General features: G+C 43.0%; 1 protein-coding gene and 1 pseudogene across 1 annotated transcript; both read left to right on the top strand.

The window, feature by feature from the left end:
* Positions 1-1,081: 1,081 nt before the first annotated feature.
* Positions 1,082-14,665, top strand: LOC115790503 (P2X purinoceptor 5-like; annotated as a pseudogene).
* Positions 14,666-20,453: 5,788 nt separating this feature from the next.
* Positions 20,454-21,528, top strand: LOC115791145 (lymphocyte antigen 6D). Its single transcript, XM_030745271.1, has 3 exons — positions 20,454-20,610; positions 20,812-20,916; positions 21,059-21,528. Exons 1-3 carry the CDS (start codon positions 20,559-20,561, stop codon positions 21,136-21,138), a joined length of 237 nt encoding a protein of 78 aa, XP_030601131.1. The 5' UTR covers positions 20,454-20,558; the 3' UTR covers positions 21,139-21,528.
* The last annotated feature ends 2,094 nt before the right edge of the window (positions 21,529-23,622 follow it).

Below are 23,622 nucleotides of genomic sequence, written 5' to 3'. Positions count from 1 at the left end.
ATATGGTTCACTGGTATGCATGAAAACAGAAAACTTGACAGGAGAGACGTTCTCATTTGTAATGGCCTGACCTTGTATAACTCCTCTATAGCAGGGAACTAACCCATCTTCCTTGTTGCCACTGACTTTCAGTCCAGTCTTTCTGTAATATGGCATACCTCAGCCTTCCCTTCTGATGAAGTTTCAGTGAACAGTAGATGGATGGAAGAACCAGCTGCATCTTTCAGGTCCTGTGTCAAGTCTTTGCTGGATTTTTTCCCCTATTTCTTTAGATAATTAACTTTCATAGACTGTTCATCTATACAGTATCAGTTTTTCCAATTTATAGCTCTTTGGGAATTACCTTGTTGGTGCAAAATAGCTTTTTTTTACAAAGCAATGAGGGGTGACTCAAGATTTTTGCACAGTACTGTACCTTCATCGGTCCATGTGCCTGACATATTTTTTCAATTGCATGCATTCTTTGAGAAGACCACCCTTATTAACATAAGCAAGGAACAGATATGTTGAAAAAGTTATATTTTATAAAAATGGCATGTTGAGGTTTGAACAGTGTTGCAGGTGATTTGTGGTGAAGAAAGCGTTTATCGTCCTCATTACTAGAATTTTAAAAAAATCACAGATTTTAATAAATATCAAAGTTTACAGTTAAAATCGGCATTAATAAATGTGTTTGTGGTTCTAATTATTCTATAAATGAACTGTTTAAAATTGAAAGAGGAATTTCTTTTGAAAAGTCCATGCATGCATCATATCAAAACAAATAGTGAATAAAAAAGCAACAAAATCGTTTTTCCGCTGCAGTTTAGAAACAGAAACGAGTAAGTTGGTTTACAAATGCAATAACAAGCACAGATTTTAATCAGGCATTTTATAGGAGCCTCATTCCTGTTTGCACTTCCTCGATCAGTCCATCAGTAATTCCTAAATGTATAGGTGTATACAATGTAAATGTAGGTGGTGCTGAGCAGCCTCTCAGAGCTACAGCGAGCTGCTTTCGCTAACTGTAAAGGCTGGAGCGTTCTCTTAAATAGGTTTCTGTGTGAACACTGACATCAGTCTGTAGACTGAGAGCTCCATGATGGCCAGGACAGTGTGGAGCTCCATATTTGACTACAAAACGGAAAGATACATGAATACAAAAAATAAGAGAATCGGCGTTTTGCACTTTTACAGTTATCTGTCATCTGTTACATAATAGGGTAAGGGATTTATTACAAAGTCTGATTTCTGCATTGTATATGTTATTGCACAATGGATGGACTTTGTAAACAACTTACTCAAACTGTCAGTGTGAAACTTTCAAAACTTTTAAATCTTTTGGAATAAATGAATAAGTACAATTAATTTTTGACTGTCTTTAATGCTATCTGCACATTGTTCAAATGTCAAAATACGCTGCACACTTGCATGTTCTTTCGCTTTGGGTTTTTTCCTGAAGTTAAGCGCACCTGTGGCTTGTGGTTCAACGTCTTGCTGTAGGCTACACAGCTCAAAATTGTTGTCACCATTGTGTTGGACAAATGCTAGCAGCAGGGGAGGAAAACATAACATAAGCACAATGACCCTGTTTCTTTCTTGAGATGACTTTTTCCTCCAAAAACTGTACACAGCAATCTGTAGTGGTCATTAGGGAAGAAAGCAATGAAGCGTTCATGTAATTATCTGTTTGATTGTGAAAGCTTCTTTAAGTGTCTTATTTGTGTGTAACTGTAATATTACAGTACTTTGGCTGAGTAGGCCTGAGGGCAGTATGTTAAAATGCATCAGAATAGATTAGGTTTATGAGGGGCGGTGATAAGACATATTTGTTAGTATTCCTTTGTCAGACAGGTCCTCTGATCACTACTCAGGGCCTCCGTCAATGTTGTTTTTTGATTTTTAAGTGGAGGCCCTGATGCCACTTTCAGCCTTTACAATTGAGCGCTCTGGTTTATTCCACCACTACTCAGCCTCAACTTTACTGCATAGCTAGTGTGGTCTTTCCCCAAGAAAGCAAGATGGAGATGAAGAAGAGGAAAAGAAAGAAAGGAGAGGGAGAGAAAGCAAAGAGGAAATTCAATTTATTTCAAAAACATTTTGAGAAGAGCAAAAATATGCTTAAGAATAGTTTAGTTAAGCGCAGCAGTTAAAGGCATTGAGCCAAAGACACTGTGAGAATGAGCACAGCTCCCGCTATGAAACGCAGAACATCCCTCCCCAAATGATGTGGAACACAGTAACCTCATATAGGGTTGCTACTAAAAAATTATTCCAAGGAATCATTTGTACTGATAACAGCTTCAACTGAAAGCTTAAAAACTGTAACATCAGCGTTCAACTTTATTGTACATTGAACCAGTGTTTTTCAACAGGTGTGCTGTGAAGTCAGCAGGGCACTTTGGGCACTTCCTGATCAGTTTATTCAGTCTGTTGTTGTCACCAGTGCTCTGCACTTCTCCTCCTGCTCATCACTAATACAGCTACCCATTGCTGAATCATCAGAGCATTTCTGTAGGTCATAGATTTCTATTAATTGTGGTATGTGAACAGTTCATTACTAGCTACCCAAATGACCACCACAGATTGTTGTGTGCAGTCGTTGGCTTTTTGTTATAAAAAAATAAATCGAAAGCTGTGTCAGAGATTTGGATCAACAAAGGAAGAGGGCACACGGAGATTGCTTATGTATAGTATCCAGAGCTCTGGATTATGCGCCTGATGTATACAGCAGTCTATTTGTTATTATTTATTCAGGCAATTTAGTAATGACATTAATCAATTAGTAATAAAATAAAATGCAAACAAAAACAAAACTTTTCATTACAGGCCTACAAGGGCCCTTCCTGCAATTGAGGGCAAGATTAACGAGTCCCACTTACCCCCCCCCCCCCCCCCCCTCCTCTTTGAAACTGCTGGCTATCAGTAACAGTAAATTTCCCTTTTATTGCATATGTAAGTGGTCACAAAAGACAGCTGAAAGAGGCTAAAGCACATTTAATATCTGAACAAGGATTGCACAAACTCCTTTAATTACACTTTATCTTTCTTTTGATTCAAAGGTGCGTTTTCGTAATCAAGAAAGGCTACCAGGAGATAGATGATGTCGTCCAGAGTTCTGTCATAACCAAAGTGAAGGGAGCTTCAGTGACCAACACCAGTGAATCTGGTGTGTTTGTGTGGGGACCTGAGGACTATGTCATCCCCCCACAGGTGAGAACATAACATTTCAGACTGGGGAAAAGGCGTGCATCTGTTACTTTATTTTGTCATTATTGTCTTTTCATACAGGGTGAAGACGTTCTGTTTACTGTAAGCAGCTTCTTAGAGACACCAAACCAGAAGCTGGGTTACTGTGCTGAGGTGAGAACATTTTGATTTCACTCTAAATCACTGACTCTGCATATTAGACCAATATGGTGGTATTAATAACTTTAAGTATATAAATATTTATCTAAACAGGTGAGAGTAAAAAAAGTTTATTGATTTTATATTTGATGAATGACAGCAGTGATGATCAGGCTGTTACTTTGGTTTTAATTGCAGATCATATGACAGACTCTGGTCCAAAGAAACCTTTGGTATCTTAGATAACACAGCAAAAGCTTACAGAACCTAATTCTTCTAAGTTGCCAGAAGAATAAATATTGCCTCTACTACTGATTTCACTTTCCCTTTCTCTGATCTTTCACCTGTGTCATGGCAGGCCGCCGTGCAGGCAGGAAGGAGGACCCCAAATAGCAGACTCGGGACAGGTGTAATTCATTCACTCGCTTTATTTACCCCAATCTGACAGACATTAACATGAGCTCTCCCTGGCATACACTTAACGGAGAGACGTGAAACTAACTAGACTTGACTTGAGCAAACAGACGTACATGCAGGACAGCAGAGAACAACCATCAATGACGCGACAAAGAACAAAGCAAACCCAGGGGCTTAAATACATACAGAAGGCAATGGTGGGTAACAAGAAACAGCTGGGGAACACAGGGCACAGGTGAACAGAATCTACCTAATCAACAAGGGAAGACAACTAGACAGGACACACAGGGAGTACTAAACTATCAAACTAAAACAGGAAGTAAACAAAGACATAATGCAGACTAAGCACAAACCCATAACCAACTGAAGACCCACATGAGAGAAACCAAACATACATAATCAGAGATAACCAAACATAACCAAAAGAACACAAAGCACTGGGCCACCGGCCCAGGATCATGACAGTACCCCCCCCTCAAGGGCCGGCTCCCGACGGCCGCAACGAAAAACAAAACCCCAACCAGGGTGGGAGGCGGGGGACCAGGACGGAGGGCTCGAGACAATAAGGCCAAAAGGGCAGCAAAGTCCAAAAAACGAACTAGTACAGAAACAAAAGCGGCAGCACAAGGCTGGAAAAAGAGTCCAAAAACAAAACATGAGTGACCAAACACCCCAAAGACACCATTCAGGGGGCCTGCCAAGGAAACCACAAAAGTGGCAACTCAGTCTTGGGGGCCGCCCGCGCCTCCAGCGGCGGCGGCGTGGACGTGGCGTGGCTTGAGGCCGACCGCGCTCCCAGCGGCGGCGGCAGCAACGAAGAGGAGTCACTGGAGGCCGACCGCGCTCCCAGCGGCGGCGGCAGCAACGAAGAGGAGTCACTGGAGGCCGACCGCGCTCCCAGCGGCGGCGGCGAAGAGACGAGACTGGAGGCCGACCGCGCTCCCAGCGGCGGCGGCGAAGAGACGAGACTGGAGGCCGACCGCGCTCCCAGCGGCGGCGGCGAAGAGACGAGACTGGAGGCCGACCGCGCTCCCAGCGGCGGCGGCGACGACGACGACGAAGAGACGAGACTGGAGGCCGACCGCGCGGCATGCGGCGCCGACGAGGAGGGGTCACTGGAGGCCGACCGCGCTCCCAGCGGCGGCGGCGACGAGGAGGGGTCACTGGAGGCCGACCGCGGGGCATGCGGCGGCGGCGACGGGGAGCAGACACTGGAGGCCGACCGCGGGGCATGCGGCGGCGGAGAAGGGCGACCCCGGGCTCTGGTGGGGAACCCTCGGGTGACGTGGAGCGCTCGGACTGAGCAGAGACCCCCACCGGCTCGGACTGAGCGGGACCCCCTGGCTCAGAGCGCTCGGACTGAGCGGAGACCCCCATCGGCTCGGACTGAGCGGGACCCTCGTGCGCGGAGCGCTCGGACTGAGCGGGACCCTCTGGCGCGGAGCGCTCGGACTGAGCGGAGACCCCCATCGGCTCGGACTGAGCGGGACCCTCTGGCGCGGAGCGCTCGGACTGAGCGGAGACCCCATCGGCTCGGACTGCGCGGGACCCTCTGGCGCGGAGCGCTCGGACTGAGCGGGACCCCCTGGCTCGGACTGAGCGGAGACCCCCATCGGCTCGGACTGAGCGGGACCCTCTGGCGCGGAGCGCTCGGACTGAGCGGGACCCTCTGGCGCGGAGCGCTCGGACTGAGCGGGACCCCCTGGCTCGGACTGAGCGGAACTCCCTGGCTGCATTGCAGGGCGCGCAGCCGTCTCCTCCGACGACTGGGGCTGCTTTGCAGATAGATCGGGTGAGTCAGATGGTGAGGATGAGGGTGACAGGAGAGCTGACTGAGGGCGAGCTAGTGCTACAGGAGCGAACTGCGTGGAAGCAGACTGAGACTGGGAGGTGGCTGGAGCTACAGCAGACTGAGGCTGAGGGAGAGCGGCTGGCTGAGAGCTAGGGAAATCAGGCTGCGTGGAAACTGACCGAGAGCTAGGGAAATCAGGCTGCGTGGAAACTGACCGAGAGCTAGGGAAATCAGGCTGCGTGGAAACTGACCGAGAGCTAGGGAAATCAGGCTGCGTGGAAACTGACCGAGAGCTAGGGAAATCAGGCTGCGTGGAAACTGACCGAGAGCTAGGGAAATCAGGCTGCGTGGAAACTGACCGAGAGCTAGGGAAATCAGGCTGCGTGGAAACTGACCGAGAGCTAGGGAAATCAGGCTGCGTGGAAACTGACCGAGAGCTAGGGAAATCAGGCTGCGTGGAAACTGACCGAGAGCTAGGGAAATCAGGCTGCGTGGAAACTGACCGAGAGCTAGGGAAATCAGGCTGCGTGGAAACTGACCGAGAGCTAGGGAAATCTGGCTGCGTGGAAACTGACCGAGAGCTAGGGAAATCTGGCTGCGTGGAAACTGACCGAGAGTGAGGGAGAGCTGACTGAGATGGCTGGGAGTGAGCTGAGGCTGAGGCTGACTGAGACCCTGCTGCTGCAGTTAACGCTGAAAACCGATGCGAAGGCTTGGACCTGGCTGCCCCCACCCGCGGAACAGGAACGGGTGCAGAGGTCAGCCCGTCCGTGGCTGCCCCCACCCGCGGAACAGGAACGGGTGCAGAGGTCAGCCCGTCCGTGGCTGCCCCCACCCGCGGAACAGGAACGGGTGCAGAGGTCAGCCCGTCCGTGGCTGCCCCCACCCGCGGAACAGGAACGGGTGCAGAGGTCAGCCCGTCCGTGGCTGCCCCCACCCGCGGAACAGGAACGGGTGCAGAGGTCAGCCCGTCCGTGGCTGCCCCCACCCGCGGAACAGGAACGGGTGCAGAGGTCAGCCCGTCCGTGGCTGCCCCCACCCGCGGAACAGGAACGGGTGCAGAGGTCAGCCCGTCCGTGGCTGCCCCCACCCGCGGAACAGGAACGGGTGCAGAGGTCAGCCCGTCCGTGGCTGCCCCCACCCGCGGAACAGGAACGGGTGCAGAGGTCAGCCCGTCCGTGGCTGCCCCCACCCGCGGAACAGGAACGGGTGCAGAGGACAGCCCGTCCGTGGCTGCCTCCCCCCGCGAAACAGGTACGGGTGCAGAGGACAGCCCGTCCGTGGCTGCCTCCACCCGCGAAACAGGTACGGGTGCAGAGGACAGCCCGTCCGTGGCTGCCTCCACCCGCGGAACATCTCTTGCATGGAAATGGGTGTCTGCAGTCTTTTCTGTGGCCAAAGTATCAGAAGTAGTTTTATGGGTCTTTGAAGGAAAAGGGAGTTCAGTCCAACTCAGTATTCGCTCTACATAACTATGAGTTAATGGTGGTAATGAGTCCGTAAGCCAGGGGTGTTCTATTATTAGTCCATGAAGTCTGTGTGCTATGGCTTTCCCCTGCTTGTCACAGGGTTGCCGAAACCACTGAATGCACAATTCCAAAACATGTTTACAGGAGTCCTGCTTAAATCCCTCACTGGGCTGTTTACACAGTGGTTTACAACAATCTGGTTCCATTATTTTCTTTTTGGGGTGCAAAGAAACAGGCATAGACAAAGAGTCACTCACGGACATGATTAATGGTGTATGAAGCGGTGACGGCTGTGTGGAAACCTGAAGCTGTGGTGACTGACTCCGCGGCGATTCTCTCCGACGCTGCCGGGAGCTTGGCCTTCCTCCCTCAGCGGCAGGCAGCGGCGAAGCGGAAGCGCTGGGAGGCCAGGGACCCCTGTGTCCCAGGAACCGGAAAAACGACTCCTCCGGAGTCATTCCGGGCGGCGGCTCCGGCGAAAAGTCTCTTTGCTTCCTCCGGGTTCTCGTCCTCCGTGGCTGCGGCGTGGAAAACCGCGGCGTCATACCGCACGGCTCCGGGGACGAATCATGCAGCTGCTGCCAGGAATTCCCCTTCCGCCATGGCTGCGGCGCCCGCTGAGGAGGGGAGGGACCAGTGAGCGGAGTGACAGGTGAGCGAGCGGCAGGAGACAAAAAAATTCCGCCAGTGCGGATAACTCGTGGCTTAGGAGGAGGAGGTGAGTGGCGTCGCCGGGGACCGTTCCAAAAAGCAGGTCCCCCCAGCGCCAGGCGAGTGCCACTGTAGGGGTCGGAGTCTGCGGGGTCCATTCGTGGTCGCGTCATTCTGTCATGGCAGGCCGCCGTGCAGGCAGGAAGGAGGACCCCAAATAGCAGACTCGGGACAGGTGTAATTCATTCACTCGCTTTATTTACCCCAATCTGACAGACATTAACATGAGCTCTCCCTGGCATACACTTAACGGAGAGACGTGAAACTAACTAGACTTGACTTGAGCAAACAGACGTACATGCAGGACAGCAGAGAACAACCATCAATGACGCGACAAAGAACAAAGCAAACCCAGGGGCTTAAATACATACAGAAGGCAATGGTGGGTAACAAGAAACAGCTGGGGAACACAGGGCACAGGTGAACAGAATCTACCTAATCAACAAGGGAAGACAACTAGACAGGACACACAGGGAGTACTAAACTATCAAACTAAAACAGGAAGTAAACAAAGACATAATGCAGACTAAGCACAAACCCATAACCAACTGAAGACCCACATGAGAGAAACCAAACATACATAATCAGAGATAACCAAACATAACCAAAAGAACACAAAGCACTGGGCCACCGGCCCAGGATCATGACAACCTGCCACACATACACCACATCCCACAGACAATTTTGACACAATGAGTTTTGTTTGTTGCAAGTTTACAAGTGTAAACTGTGTTTCTCTGCAAAATTACTCTATCAGACTCCACTGCACGTGAATAAGGTTTATTTTGAACAGACTTTCTTTCTTTCTTTTTTCTTTCTTTCTTTTTTCTTTGTTTTTTTTTGTTGTTTGTTTTGTTTTGTTTGTTTTTGTTTTTGTTGGATTTCCCAAAAGTATCAAAGACAAGGAAAAATAGAAAAGGTGAAAGAAAAGAAAATGTAAAAACTAACAGGGAAAGGAGAAGCAACGAGGAAGTGTAAACAGGAAAGAAATGGTTACATGAGATAAGTAGCCCCCAAAGTGGCAGTGTAGAAGAATACAGTTTTTCTTTTTTCTTGGCCTTTTTGCAGCTTTATTTATTTTATTTGCTAGCATGGAGAGAGACAGTAAAGTGGGAAGAGAGATAACAGATGACACGCAGTAAATGGCAACTAGGCTGAGACTCGAACCTGCACCGCCACACAGCATATGTGGTTGCTCGCTCAAACACAGAGTCTCCCTGGTGCCCCAATTTTTTTTTTAAATCTGTCAAATCTAGCACAAGTCTCTGTGTGTGAATGTAACAGAGTAGCAGAGGGTCATTTCAGTGCTTCGCTGTCTGTGTGAAATTTCAAAGTGTATGAAGCATTAGACTCTAATGATTAGAGGCTCATGCACACTGGACTGTGACAGAGATCTCTGGCCTAATTTGTGATTGGTCAGTTATTTCTTTGTTGTATTAATGCTTCTTAAATATTATACCATTGGAAAACCTGTTTATTTACCCTTAAATGGTGCCACATTTGTAAGGAAAAAGTTTTGAGCTTTTGGTATCCCAGGTGCTGACAACCAAGTGCCAAACTGACACCCGATTAACAGCACCTGTGAGTGTGGGCCCTGCTACAGTGGTCAGTTGGTATCTGCTCCAAGCACACCCTGCTTGACTGATCTGGATAGGATCTGTGTTATAGGGCAACTTCAAGCTGGTGTTCTGCAAAACCAAGTTTCAGCATTATTTGGAGTGAGCCCTAGTGTCATCTCCAAATTAAAGGGCAAGTTCCATATGAATGAATGATACTTTATTGATCCCACAATGGGAAAATGAAAGTTACAGTGAGAAGTGGGCATCCAAAAAAGACAACACAAGAGGTCAGTTTCTTCACCCTGTCAACACCATAGGCAGTCTTCTACAGATTTGCGCTCAAGGTTTGCAGGATGATATGGCTGACGGCTCTCTAATCAGACAATCTGGAATAGACTGCACACAGCCACCCTCCAGTCTCACAGGGCTGCCAGGAAGCCTGCCATGACTGTCTTTCGTAGTGATGGTGTGGGGTAGCATCTCCTTCACTGGAAAAACAAGATTTGAGATTGGAGGCAATCTCAATGCAGAGACATATAGAGATGAGATTCTGCAACCAGTCCTAACTGCAACCCCATTGAACGCTTGTGGGATCAGCTTGGGCATGCTGTTCGTGCCAAAGTGACCAACACAAACACACTGGCTGATTCACAACAAATACTGGTTGAAGAATGGGAGTATGAGGAGGAGGTTCCAGGCTCTGTATGTTTCTTCCACATGTCTCTGAGGCCCTTGCTTGTTGTCAGTTTCTTCAGATATCAATCATCCAGTCCAATAAATGACACCAAGCAAGATTAAATAGCAGAAAGAGCTGTTTGGCATTGGCAGAGAATATTTGGCTAGTTTTTCTAGGGGTGATATCTACATACTCAATTCTGCTGCTCAAGCCACAAATGCATTTTCCTTACAAATGTGGCACCATTTAAGGGGTAATAATCAGATATAAGATTTATACCTGGTATAGTGGTATAAGATTTATTACAAAAAATTATAGTGTTACAAAAAATAATTGACAAAACATACATTTTCTTACTTTTGGGCTAAGTTTATATTTTCCTCACCGCTAACTAATGTTCTCACCCCATCATCATCCTATGAATGTGTGTGCATCACTGTTCACTGTTTATTTTCAGCTATTGTATTCACTTAGCTCCAAATGTATGTGAACTCTGCATCTCTGTGTCCTGCATCACTGATATCAGCTAAGCACAGCCTTACAAAAAGCCACAAAAATCAGATCTTTTATACATTTTGACTACCAACAAGAGCAGAACCTCACATTGCAATATGTGCCAATCATGCACAGTCAAGTTTAAGATTACCATGACCTCACAAAACACGTGTGGGACAATAACTGGACAAATCAAATGCTGATTATGACAACAATATTACAGAAATGTCTAAAAAAAAGAAAAGTGGTTACAGTTTATGTCCCATAGGTCAAATGTTAAATTCACTGTGACAGGATAAAGTTGTGTAAAAACACTTTCTTGGTCTTTGGTGCCCATGTGTTAAATTCCTGTTCAAGCTTTTTCTTTAATAATAAATTATGTGCCAGTTAGTCAACATTATGACACAAAAAAAAAATGGTATAATAATATACAATAATATAAAAAAGTCAAAATTATGAGCTCAACATAAAAATTTATATAGTTAGGTAGGATCGTAATATGTTCCAATCAGTGTCTCAGTGTCTCCGAAGTGCTTATTTAGATTTTTTACTATCAGAGTTGATTAAAGTTAGCCTTACTTACACTTACTATTTTTTTGTGGTGGTGGTGGGGGAGACTTGTTAGAAATGATTAGGTATGATTTAAATGGTCCTTGAGCCTCTTCCCATTGTTTGTTCTCAGAGCCCCAAAGTGCATAATGCCCGGGGCCATGTTGATGAGGACTGTAAAGAGGGAAAGCTGGTGGTGGCTGATCATGGTAAGAAAAAGACACCCAGTCTTTAAATCATTATTCTGAAACATCCATCCATCCATCCATCCATCCATGCATTTTCTTCCACTTATCCGGGGCCTAAGCTACTGCCCCCAAGCCTCCCTCTCCCCAGCCACCTCCACCAGCTCATCTGGGGGGACCCCAAGGCGTTTCCCAGACCAGAAATATAATCTCTCCAGCGTGTCCTGGGTCTGCCCCGGGGCCTTCTCCCAGCAGGACATGCCCAGAACACCTTGCCCAAGAGGCGCCCAGGAGGCATCCTAGTCAGATGCTCAAACCAAATCAACTGGCTCCTTTCGATGTGGAGGAGCAGCGGCTGTACTTTGAGCCCCTCCCATATGGCTGCGCTCCTCACCCTAATTCTGAAACATCGTGTGCTTTTCACATGTAATCAGCCGGATGACTTAAGTCTGTCTTTTCTTGTTTGCTGTCTAAAGGAGTCATGAGCGGCCGATGCTTAAGAAAGGATGACAACTCCACTGGGTCCTGTGAAATCTTTGGCTGGTGTCCCACTGAAAGAGACTTCAAACAACAGTAGGGACAATTACTGATGCTGCTTTCTCTGTCTTCATTTTTTTTTAACTGTGTGAACAAACATTCAGGCAAACCACAGTTTGCAGTTGTCATTTGTCAGTTCAGCACAACGGATTTGGCTCTAAAACTAAACTGTGGATGTTTCACATAACAAAATACTTAAATCATTGCTTGATGTGCAGGTAATTTATTACCATTATTTTAAGAACGAGAGGATGTTCTTCTGTACATTTAGACCCTCTGCTGCAGAACTCCTCTAGTCTCTGAAGACACACATTACTCTGCCTGTTGTTTTAGATCATGCTCCAAAATGAATTTGGACTGATCAGAGACTTTCCAGATGGTATTTCAGGAATGCTGAAAATCATAACAAGAATTCCTATGAAATATTAGCATTCATTTTAAATAGCTTCTAAGTCCTGTAGCCGGTCTCAGGCTGTGCTGTCACAGCTCTGCTGAGCCCTCTGACGGGCTTCAGTACCCTGACCTTACCTCTGAAGTCCAACACTGAGATACTCAGTTGCCTGACCCAGTCTTACAGCAGCATTTAATCAGCTCACATTAAACTACACTGGATGATAGACAAATCCATTGCCCACTCAGTAATCCAACCTCAACTCCTTTATATGTGCTACAGTAAAGTTTTGATTTCTCGACTTTAAATTTCCAATTTTTTTCTTATCCATTTATTCACATATTTATATTTACTTACATTTTTCCACAGAAAGCCTTTGCTAAAGAATGCTGAAAACTTCACCATCTACATCAAGAATTTCATCCATTTTTCAAAATTCTCATTTTCAAAGTACGTCCTCTTTAATATTTATTATAACATCTCCATGTACTTTTTGATTAACTGGAAATTGCTATGAACAGTAAGCACTTCACACCCATAAATATGTGTGTTTCTGAACTCTGAGGTCCAACATCCTTGAAACAACTGACACATCGTACCTGAAGAGATGCAGATATGATGAGAAGCATTTTCCCTACTGCCCCATCTTTCGCCTGGGAGACATTACAAGAAGCACTTGACACGATTTTCAGGACATGGCCACACTTGTTAGTATTACACTGTATTTTGTCCAGATTTAGTTAATATGTAATTTTAAACCTTACTGTAAAACACACACTGAGGATTTTATCTAATCCAGTTGTTATGACCCCTGAATCCACAACTTAAAGGGTTTTTCTGTTCTTTTTGTTTTAGCCATGTTTTTTGGAGCAATTAAGAGACAACAGAAATGCCAACTGAACAAAGTTTCTCATGCTTTCTAATGAAAAAAACGGATGCTTTGCTGTGCTGGAATTATGCTCACAGCCACTTCATTAGGTACACCAATTCAACAGGCTGCTGACACAAATATCTAATCAGCTAATCACATAGCAGCATCTCAATGCATTTATGTATGTAAACACAGAAAAGAAGACCTGCTGGAGTTCAAACCGAGACGTTATTGATGTGTGGCCAACAAATCTGCAGCACGTGTGTGATGCTATCATGTCAATATGGACCAAAATGTTTCCATCACTTTGTTGAATCTATGCCACAAACTAAGAACTGTGGCAGTTCTGAATGCAAAGAGGAGTCTGATCTGGTACTGGCAACGTATAACTAATGAAGTGGTTGGTGAGGGCACAAAGAAAAACCCAAATTTTATTGGTTTATAATGCAGGGTTTTTGAGCCACAGAGATTTGCTCAACAGTGAGTGTAGTTGTGTGTGAACACAGGCAAAACCAGTGGAATGCATGCAAGCACTAAAAATTAAATAAAAATGAAAATAAAAGTTTAGAATAATCATATGGTCAAATTTTGACTGGCTTTTTAGGGTGGCGCTATTAGCATAGCGATACATTGGGACTGTGACCTCGACAAAGCTACCTCTCACTGTAATCCAGAGTACCATTTCAGTCGCCTGGATGCTACTGTCTCCAAAAAAAGCATCGCTGCAGGATTTACCTTCAGGTGAGGCTCACTGTAGAGCTTTGTTAGCATGTTAGCACAGACATGTTATCATCTTTATTTGCGACATGTGGACAGAATAAAGGAGCGAGGTGACTAAAAGTCTTTAACCACTATAAACTAACTAAAGGTTCATTTTTGTTTTTTATTCTGCTCTTTTTCTCCAACAGACGTGCAAGATACTTTAAAAATGCTGCTGGTGAAAGCTATCGATCTCTATATAAAGTCTATGGCATCCGATTTCATGTCCTGGTATATGGGAAGGTACGGAAAATGCATAAGAGAGAGTGAACACATAAAATAGTGCTGAAGCATTATGATGAGACATGATTTAAGTAATAAATGGATTACATATAATACCAAAGCTAAAATACCATTATAGGAGAAACTTTCATGCATTCTCACTTCTTGATCTGTATTTATTGTCTGTGGTTTTTCTCTTGTTCTTTGTTGTGTCATCTAAAGCTCCCCACCTGATGTGTGTGCTCTCTTGGCTGTCTGTCGCTTTATTTAAGTAATATTTCTAGTTTGTGCTGCTGGCCCCGTCCAGCTCTGTTAGTCCTGAATGTTCTGCAATAACTGACATAAAATCACTTTCAAATACACATCTTTTGTATTTCTACTCTCCTCTATAGGCTGGGAAGTTCAGCATTGTCCCCACAGTCATCAATGTTGGTTCAGGACTGGCTTTGCTGGGAGGTGTGAGTACATTTAATAATAAATTAAACATTCAAAGAAGTGCACAGGTTTGTTTTTTCTAATCATTATTTTTTACATTTTTCACCAGACACGAGGACTAAATAAAATTCTGCTCAAGAGGCGATAGTCTTCTGTGACATTATCCTTCTCTACTTCACAAAGAAGAAAATGGATTACAGACAGCAGAAATTTAAATTAACAAAGTAAGAGAAGAAAGATACAGAGATTTCTTTTTCCCATATACAGTAGAAAGGACCACTATATATCTATAGAGAAGAATAAGCATGGAAAACACCACTGTTTTGTCAGGCTAGTATAAGCCTGGCCTCAAAAAATGAGGAAGGTTGGATATTGGCTTCTAATCAGCGAAGATAGCTGGATGAAGGAAAGGCTTTTTAAGTAGTGGTTTAATTACAGCTTTAATTACAGCTGTCCTGTTGATAGAGATAAATTCACCATTTATTTATTTTTTTTTAAGCATTTATTTATGGCGAGACTTTTCCCTCCACCACCATGTAATCCATTATTGTAAAAAAAAGTAATTTTTTAAGAAACGGTCAAACAAAAGAGGTGTTTCAGGGAATACAGTTAAATGTTCAGGACAAGATCCAGAGTGTCTTCCTGAGTTGGCTCATTAACATTTTGGCTAAAAGTCAGGTTTTTAAATGAATTCAAAACTCTGTCTAGATCTTTGGTTTAATGCTAAGCTAGAGGGAAAGACTGCTGCCCTTCACCCTCCTCACTCTGTGCATTGAGGATTCTGAGTGTTAACATAACTCAAGTGTGTTTAAACTAACTTATTCACCCTGTTGCAGCCAGGGTTCTGTTAAGCAAACTAAATCAATGCTTTGATCATTTACTAAATCATACTAACAGGAACTTCAGAAAAAAGAAAAGAGTGACTGAAATGCATGTTGAAGGTGGTGTGAAGAACAGACAGGAAACCACACAAAAAGGTTTGACTGCTTGACTTTCAATGTTACATACTGAATACAGCAGATATGAAACGAGCAAATGACCTTTATTTTCCATATGTGATTGTGAGCTACTGTTAAAATGAAGATTTTGATAAGAAACATGATGTTGTGTTTTTTCTATTATACTCTTTTTTTTGTTCATTTTCTTGATGTACTGCTTAAGTCCCCCCCCCCCCCCCCCACACACACACACACAGTGAAGACATAAGTTGATGAAGATTTTGATTAAAAAAAAAAAACACGTTGTGTTGCTTTTATTAAGCCCTTTTTGTTATTTTCTTGAAGCGAGCTTCTGTGCATACGCGCAGACACAGTGAAGACATGAGATGACTTGGCAGTTGAGCAGTTCTTGTTTAGTGATTGTGTAAATATTGCAACATGGTGGCGAAATGTTGAAAGGAAATCCTGACAGTGTGCAGCTCAGCTACATACAAAGTGACTTGCACGAAGTTTGAAGACATAATTCAAGATGATAATTTGATTCTGTTTTCAGATGACTCACAAACCAGGTCCTGCATTACCTCACAAATATGTTTGCTCTTTTTTTTTGTCATTTTTGAGTTTTTGAAACAAAAACATAAATTTTTTTTCTTTAATGTACATAAAAAAAAACACTTTACTCTGAATTTTCTATTGCCTTTAATATTTAAAATTTGTGGACTTAATGTGAATTATGTACATGTAATTACAACTACTAAAACTTCTCATGTCATTGTTCCATCTTTTGTGAATGTTTGTTTGTTATTTAATATCATATTCAGGTATTTAATTTTATTTGTAACAGTGTACCGACTTTATTAATGAATTTTATGTACTGTCACTCATTATCTTGAGGTTAAAAACAAAATAAAGCATCATATGATAAAGTGCTTTTATAATTGTGGCATACTCCTACTACTAATAAAGGTTTCCAAAATGAACTCCTGAACAGCAAAGTGGATCCTTCAAGAACCTTTCTGAAGGGTTCGTCTCAGCTGCAGCGGTTCCTTGAGGAACCTTTTTCCTCCACAGTGGTTAGAAACCCAAAAAGATTTCTCAAAGCTCTTTTACTTCCAGGAGTTCCGTCTTCATAGAAGATTCCACAACATTAAATACTTTTGTAATGTTAAAGGCACAGCTGGCACATTGAGGAGCTGAACACAAACACACCATAAAGATTTTTGGTCACAAACTAAAACCGACAATTTTTCATTTCTCACTCCTTTCTCTGGTTGGATTGATGGAAGCATATGTTTGCACTTCCCCATTGCTGACTACAGATGTCACTGTAGCACAACTTCACAACTTTGTCACCTTCAGAAACACCACGTCCATACAGTATGAGTGCATGCCCAGCATTTCTTAATTTTAGAATGGTATAACAGCTGATTGTAATCGCAAAGTTGTTTCGATGCCAACAACTTTTTTTTTCCAATAGTGGTTCAATAATAACATTCTTGGTTACCAAACTTTTTATCAAAATGTTCACATTTATGGGGCTACGGGATCCTTGTCCCTCTAAATCAGTTTTCATGTCTTTGATGCCGTTTTCTCATGTTTCATGTTTTTGGGGAAAAGAGCAATTGTTGCTGTTGCACAACTGAAGACAAAAAAAGTGTGTCTAAAAAAGAGGAGCAGCTGGAGGCATTTGACAGAAGACACCAAAAACAAACTCTAGGGGGCAGCACAGCAATCATTAGCACATTAATTCAGTTGTGTGACAATGTGATCCACACCACAATTTATAATAAGAAGTTATATTAGCTTTTTCAGTATGACAGAAGTAAACCTTCACACTGGACTAGTTTGAAGATTTAGAAACCCTCTTTTAGCATTAAAATATTAATGTCAGGATTTACTGAAGAGGCACAGTGTCAGTTTTGACACTGAAGCCACATAACAAATTAGCCTGAAGATTAATATACAAAAATGCCCCCATGGGAGGGAAAGTTCTTTGGGCGGGCCGCGAGCACACCCGAGGGAGTGTGAGTGAGTGAGTTTTGTCCATATGTCCCTGCCTCTGCTAAATAACCATATTGATTTGTTTTTGAAGGAACAGGAAGGGATTACACTCCTAGAAAACTTTGTTAATTATATAATGAAAAACATTTTTCAATCAGTCTTATTGCAAAGCTGCACCCATTCACAAAAACATGGCTGACAGCCGACTGAGCTGGATGACTGTGAACTGGAAGGTTTTGTTGCTGTAATAAACATTTTATTACTTTTGTGCACTAAACCCAAATAATAGCTTTTCATGCTGATAGTCTTTTAAAATATCTCTGTGTGTTATTTACTGTCAGCTCCACTGTATAATAAGCAACAGGGCTAAAAAATGAACACATAATGCCAAAAACTGCACTTTGTCAAAAGGCCACTTGAGGATGACTCCAAAAAGTCTGCCACTCCTGTGCACTGTGCATTAAGCATGGCTGTAGGTGCCATGATACCATCTGTTAGTTTAATTTGAAGCCTTAAAGCTAGCTTGCAAGGGCCCAGTCATCAAGAATCATCCAATGGCCATTCTGGAGATCATGTACAGCTGGGGGCCCAGCCAAGAATTATCCATCCATTCATTTTCTTCTGCCTTTCCAATTCAGGGTTGTGGGGGGTTGACGCCTTCCCCAGCTGCCATAGGTGAGAGGCAGAGTACACCCTGGACACCCTGGTGGCAGCTAACACACAGAGACAGACACCCATTTGCACCAATGGGCAATTTAAAATCACTACAGTTAACCTAGGCCCAGTAACTGCATATCTTTGGTTTGTGGAAGGAAACTGGAGTACCCACACAGACAAAGACAGAACATGCAAAAACCACACAGACATGGTCAGATGGTAGATTAGAACCCAGGACCTTCAGTGCTAACCACCACCATGCTTCCCATGTCAAGAATTTTATTCTCTTGAATGGAAAATAGATATTATCAAATCATATATTTTATCAGAGCAAATGTTTATTCAGTAATATGACATGAAAGCTAATCCAGAGGGTAGCTGCAGCAGCAGCTTGCAGTCCCAGTGCATTTATGACCTGAAACTTTGAAACAGTCTGTAGTACTGGCAAGAGGAGCCGAAAGGAGGAGGAGATTGTCAGGAAGACAGAGAGAAAATGAGAAAAGAAAATAATGAAAACAGGTGTGTGTGTGTGTGTGTGTGTGTGTGTGTGTGTGTGTGTGTGTGTGTGTGTGTGTGTGTGTGTGTGTGTGTGTGTGTGTGTGTGAGCGCACGCACACAGAAATATCTACATTAAACACTTTCCTTGTAAAAAACGTGAAAACATGAGCTCGGTCTTCTTCATTTTTCATTAACGCTTTTAGTTAAGTTGTATTGTGATGGTTACAGTGCTCTTCATTTCAAACTATTATAGGTATGTACACGTTCATGTACAAAGTATGATTACCAGAGAAAGAAAAAAAACCTGATCATCAAAACAAGTTGGCTAGAGGCCACCAGAGAACTGGAACTTAATGATCTGGGAAAGCTACCATGTTAGTTTTTTTGGAGCCAAAACTGCTGCTGCTACTACTACAGCTGCTACTGCTGCTACTTCTTCTTCCAGTTTTATTCCACCATCAACTACGGCGGTATGCAAAAGTTTGGGCACCCTTGTTGTTTAATTGATTTGAATACCTTTAGCAGTAATTATTGGAACACAAAATTTGTTTTGTAAGCTCATTGACCCTTGCAAGTGTTTCTCCTCTTTGCATCTTCTCTGAAGAGTGGCAACATGGGAGCCTCAAAACAACTCTCAAATGACCTGAAAACAAAGATTGTTCAACATCATGGTTTAGGGCAGTGATTCTGAAATCCAGGCCTCGGTGGCCCGGTGTCCTGCAGGTTTCAGATGTGTCCCTGATCCAGCACACCTGAATCAAATATAGAAGTCATTAGCAGGACTCTGGAGAACTTGACTTCATACTGAGGAGGTGATTCAGGTGTGTTGGATTGGACCTCAAGGCCTGGATTTGAGAATCACTTGTTTAGGGGAATGCTCCAAAAAGCTCTCTCAGAGATTTCAGCTGTCATTTTCCACTGTGAGGACAATAGTGAGGAAATGGAAGACCATAGGCACAGTTCTAGTTAAGGCCCAAAGTGGCAGGTCAAAATCCACTAAGGCATTCATGCAGAGGAACAAGTACAACATTGTGGAATGGCCACCTCAGTCCCCAGACCTGAATATTACTGAAAATCTGTGGCGTGATTTAAAGCGGGCTGTCCATGCTCGGAAACCATCAAACCTGACTGAACTGGAGATGTTTTGTAAAGAAGAATGGTCCAAAATACCTTCAACCAGAATCCAGACTCTTACTGGAAGCTATATGAAGTGATTAGAGGCTGTTATTTCTGCAAAAGGAGGAGCTACTAAATATTGATGTAATTTTTCTGTTGGGGTGCCCAAGCTTATTTTGTTATTAGGGAATAGCTTGTATGCGCACTTGTGGCCATTGACCAGTGCACTGGAGTTGAAACTGAGCTTTAGCATAGAATAACAAAAATAACAGAACCACAAAAATAAAAGACCCTCTGAAAAAATGACGTGACTAGAAGGGCAGGTTTTTATTCACTATTACCTGAAATGAGTGGCTGAGCTCCTAAACTCTGCAGGAAAGTCTTTGCACTGATCAAGCCAGAAAGACAGTTTCCCTCGGACGTATGGGGGGGAAGTCTTTTTGCAAACACAGCTATTGTCATGCGGTGGCCTTAGGATAAAACACAGATTTAGCCCACTACACAAAAAACAAATGAAATCTTTAGAAATGACCCCAAAATAGTCATCCGATAACTGAATGCACTGCAGAGTAACCCTGAACACAGGTGGCTGAGGAAAGAAGGACAAGGTCTTGTTGTGGAAGAAGTATTTTGAAATACAAGTATCTAAATCAGAGCTAATTTCAGATCTAATCAGAGAAATCCAAAGGTAAGGTAATCATAATTCATACAAGCGAGTTAAACTGGTCTTTAGGAGATTCTTTTTGCTCACAACAAATCAACGCCTTGTTGGTCAGTTAGTGAAATTCTTTCGCTTTCACCCTCTTGGAGACAGAAGAGTTGAAAGAAAAACAATACATTATTCACAGGAGCATTCATCACGTGGGAGTGGATGATCCAGTTCTAGTTTGGTATATGGTGTGACAGCATAAAAGTACCTGAGCAGGAGGTTTATTCACATACTATCTGACAACATGAAGGTCCTGCTGCTTACGCTGCTCGTTGTGCTGCTGTGTAGCACCCAGGGTGAGCCCATATCATTCTGTTTACATTTGATTTTAAAGCAAATGTCTGATTGAGATGGAAAATAACAATAATAATCTTTAATTGTGAGGGAATCGTTTGATTATGCCTGCACTTCCTGGGTGAGATGAAGGCTGCTGTCTTAATATTGTGTCATGTAGAAAACTGGATCCATTTTTGATGGATTTTTGTTCTTTTTATCAGTGCTCACGCTCAAATGCTACACCTGCGAGAGTGAGCATGACAACATCTGTAAGACAGAGACAGTGTGTCCAGAATCAGCGCAATACTGCAAAACCACCCAGAAAGGTATTCGTTTGTTTATCTGCTTTTGATTTATTTGCTCTTATGTTAATGATCTAATACATGCGCTCATATATCTTGGAAAATCATAATAATCCAAGAAGTGTGGGATGGTTCAATAATTGCATTTGTTTCATTTTGTTCTTAGGTGACCAATTCTCTCGATCTTGTGAGGACTTCTGCGCTCAGGACTATTTCACAATCTGTTGCAGAGAGGATCTGTGCTAGGCCTGAAGTGCCCTCCCATTTACTTTCACTTTCTGATGAATCAAACGATGAAAATAAAGAATGAAATATAATGAATTAGGCACGATTTGGTCTTTTATCCAAACCGAATCTATCAAAATCACACACATTTGATTTGAGTTTGACTCACTTTATTCTAATCCTAGCTGCACACTGGTTATTGCAGTCATGTATTGTTTTTCTTAATGAATAGATGCGGGAAGCAGGGCAAACAAACCCACACCCTCTTAATCCCTTCCCAAGTGACTTAGTGGGTCACAGCAACAGTCTAGTGCTATGTGGGTCACTGTCTGTCACTGCTGTAATAAAAATTTTACTTTTTTTCAAACTGCTAAAAATAAGTAAATAAAGATTCAAAGGTTTTCTGATCAATTTGTTTCAGCTGTCTTTTGTTACAAGAAATTAATGTTTCTGTTTGACACTTTTAAAGGTTCACACAGTCTCACACAGTCACAACCCCCCATGTGGTGACTGCATTGCTCCTTCGCTGCTTTCATCTGGGTGAGCTGAAACTGAGACGATAACCACTGACTTTAAAATGAACAATCCATTTTTTTTGTTTTGTTGTGAGGTCCATAGTGCTCCCACGTGATTGGATGGTGAAACATTTCATCTGGGTTTTTTTGTTGTTGTTGTTGTTGTTGTTGTTGTTGTTGTTTGTCAAGTACACAAACACCATTCACCTGTGAGCTGTCGGCCGTGTCCGTGGCTAGCATGGGTCCCTTGCCTGGCAGCATTCAGTCATGCTACCTTGTTTTCAGAAATGTCACACCCTGCTGCTGTGAAAAAAACGCCAGTATGTGGCATGCTGGACTTGTTCTCAGAAACAATGCGCTGGTGCGTGCTTCATCGATGTGGAGCTAAAAATAGAACAAAAATGAATTCAGACTAAAAGGTCATTTTTAAAGAGACTCTTTAAATCATACGAGGTCGGCTGAAGCTGACCAGGAAGTGAATGTGCAGTTCATTTAGGATTTGTGCCACATTTAAAACCATTATTGTGTTTATCTTGATATGCAAAGGCATAACCACAACATGTGACACTTGAAGACTACAGTGAACTGACTAATTGAAATGATCTGGAAGGAAACAAAACACATTTCAGCTTCACATCATTTCCCTTAAAGCATTTTTTTTTTTTTTTTTTAATTTTCATGTCTGTAAAAATATAGGTCACACTTTTTTAATCTCTCCAGCTGTTTCTTCTCTGCATTATAGGAGCTCAGACGCTATGATTTGTGGATTAAAAGAGCACTACCTTCACACATCGTATGTTGCAAGTTTGTGCGCTTTGAACCGCTCCAAAGTGTTGATTGCATGACGACTAACAATAAGTCTCCAGGTAAAAAAAAAAAAACCCACGTGTACTGCGTGCAAAATAATGTAATATTTTTTGACTCACGCAAACCACAATATGTGAAAACTTTCCAACATTTATTCTGATTTGTCAAAAAGCCAGTAGCTGTACACATTTAGCAGCAGGGGGGAAAAAATACTTGCCCACATCTGCTGCCCACACAGGAAGGAGCTGTGACTGAGCACGTGAGAAATAGTGTGCACCACGCTCAGTCTGGTGTTTGTTTTAATGCCTAAAAACCTGCTTGATGGCAATTTTATCACAGATGAACAATTTTCTTGCAAGTGCATTGTCCCCCACACATTATATTCCCTCTCGTTGCACCGTCTTTAAATGCTTAACAAAGTGCAGCTTTTCATTGTTTCAGTTTCCTGTTTTTCTAATGCTACATTTAACCTGTGCTTCATTGCATCTATTGTCTGTGTTTACCTCGCAAGTTCAGATTGTGCATACAGCGCATATAATACATACTGAATTAAAGAAGCACCCAATAATTGAGTAAAATAAACTGCATCTTCAAAACGACATCAACTGCGACAGTGAAAGAACCCACAGTGACACCGGTGTCACAGTTTTGCATGTCAAAGAAGTTTCTTTGTAGATTTTTTAGTTTCTGTATAGATTTGTGTGGGGGGCTCTTATTTAAAGCTGAGCTTGCATGCACTTGAAGTACATTTAGATGACAGAAAGTGCACACACTCCAGGATTTACCTTAAATGTGTCACGCGTTTTAGCAATTGATGCTGCCTTTTTCTTTTTGACTCTGGATGCTCGTGTGCTCAGTTGCATTTTCTCTTTTTGTTTTATTAACTTCAGAATCACACGATGTGTTTATGAAAAAAACAAACAAAATGTTGTTGAAGATTATGCACCAGCAGCTCCAGCTGTTTATTCTTGTACCCTGTTAATCAGCTCAATGTGCCAAGATTTAACCCATGACCTTTAGGATCAGTCCTGTCCATACATTGTGCGCTGTTAGATTAAAGTGGATATAAGAAAAAAAAATTCCTGTTCTAATAAAGTGCATGAAAATGATGCTTACACATTGCTTATACATTAGTACTAGCAATCTAATAGACTAATGTCTACACTAATGTGTAGTTTTATCT

This window comes from Archocentrus centrarchus, chromosome 13, assembly GCF_007364275.1.
Source record: "Archocentrus centrarchus isolate MPI-CPG fArcCen1 chromosome 13, fArcCen1, whole genome shotgun sequence".
NCBI classification, from domain to species: Eukaryota; Metazoa; Chordata; class Actinopteri; order Cichliformes; family Cichlidae; genus Archocentrus; species Archocentrus centrarchus.
The sequence above is the reverse complement of the archived record's forward strand: the minus strand, read 5'-3'. Positions and strand labels throughout refer to the sequence as shown.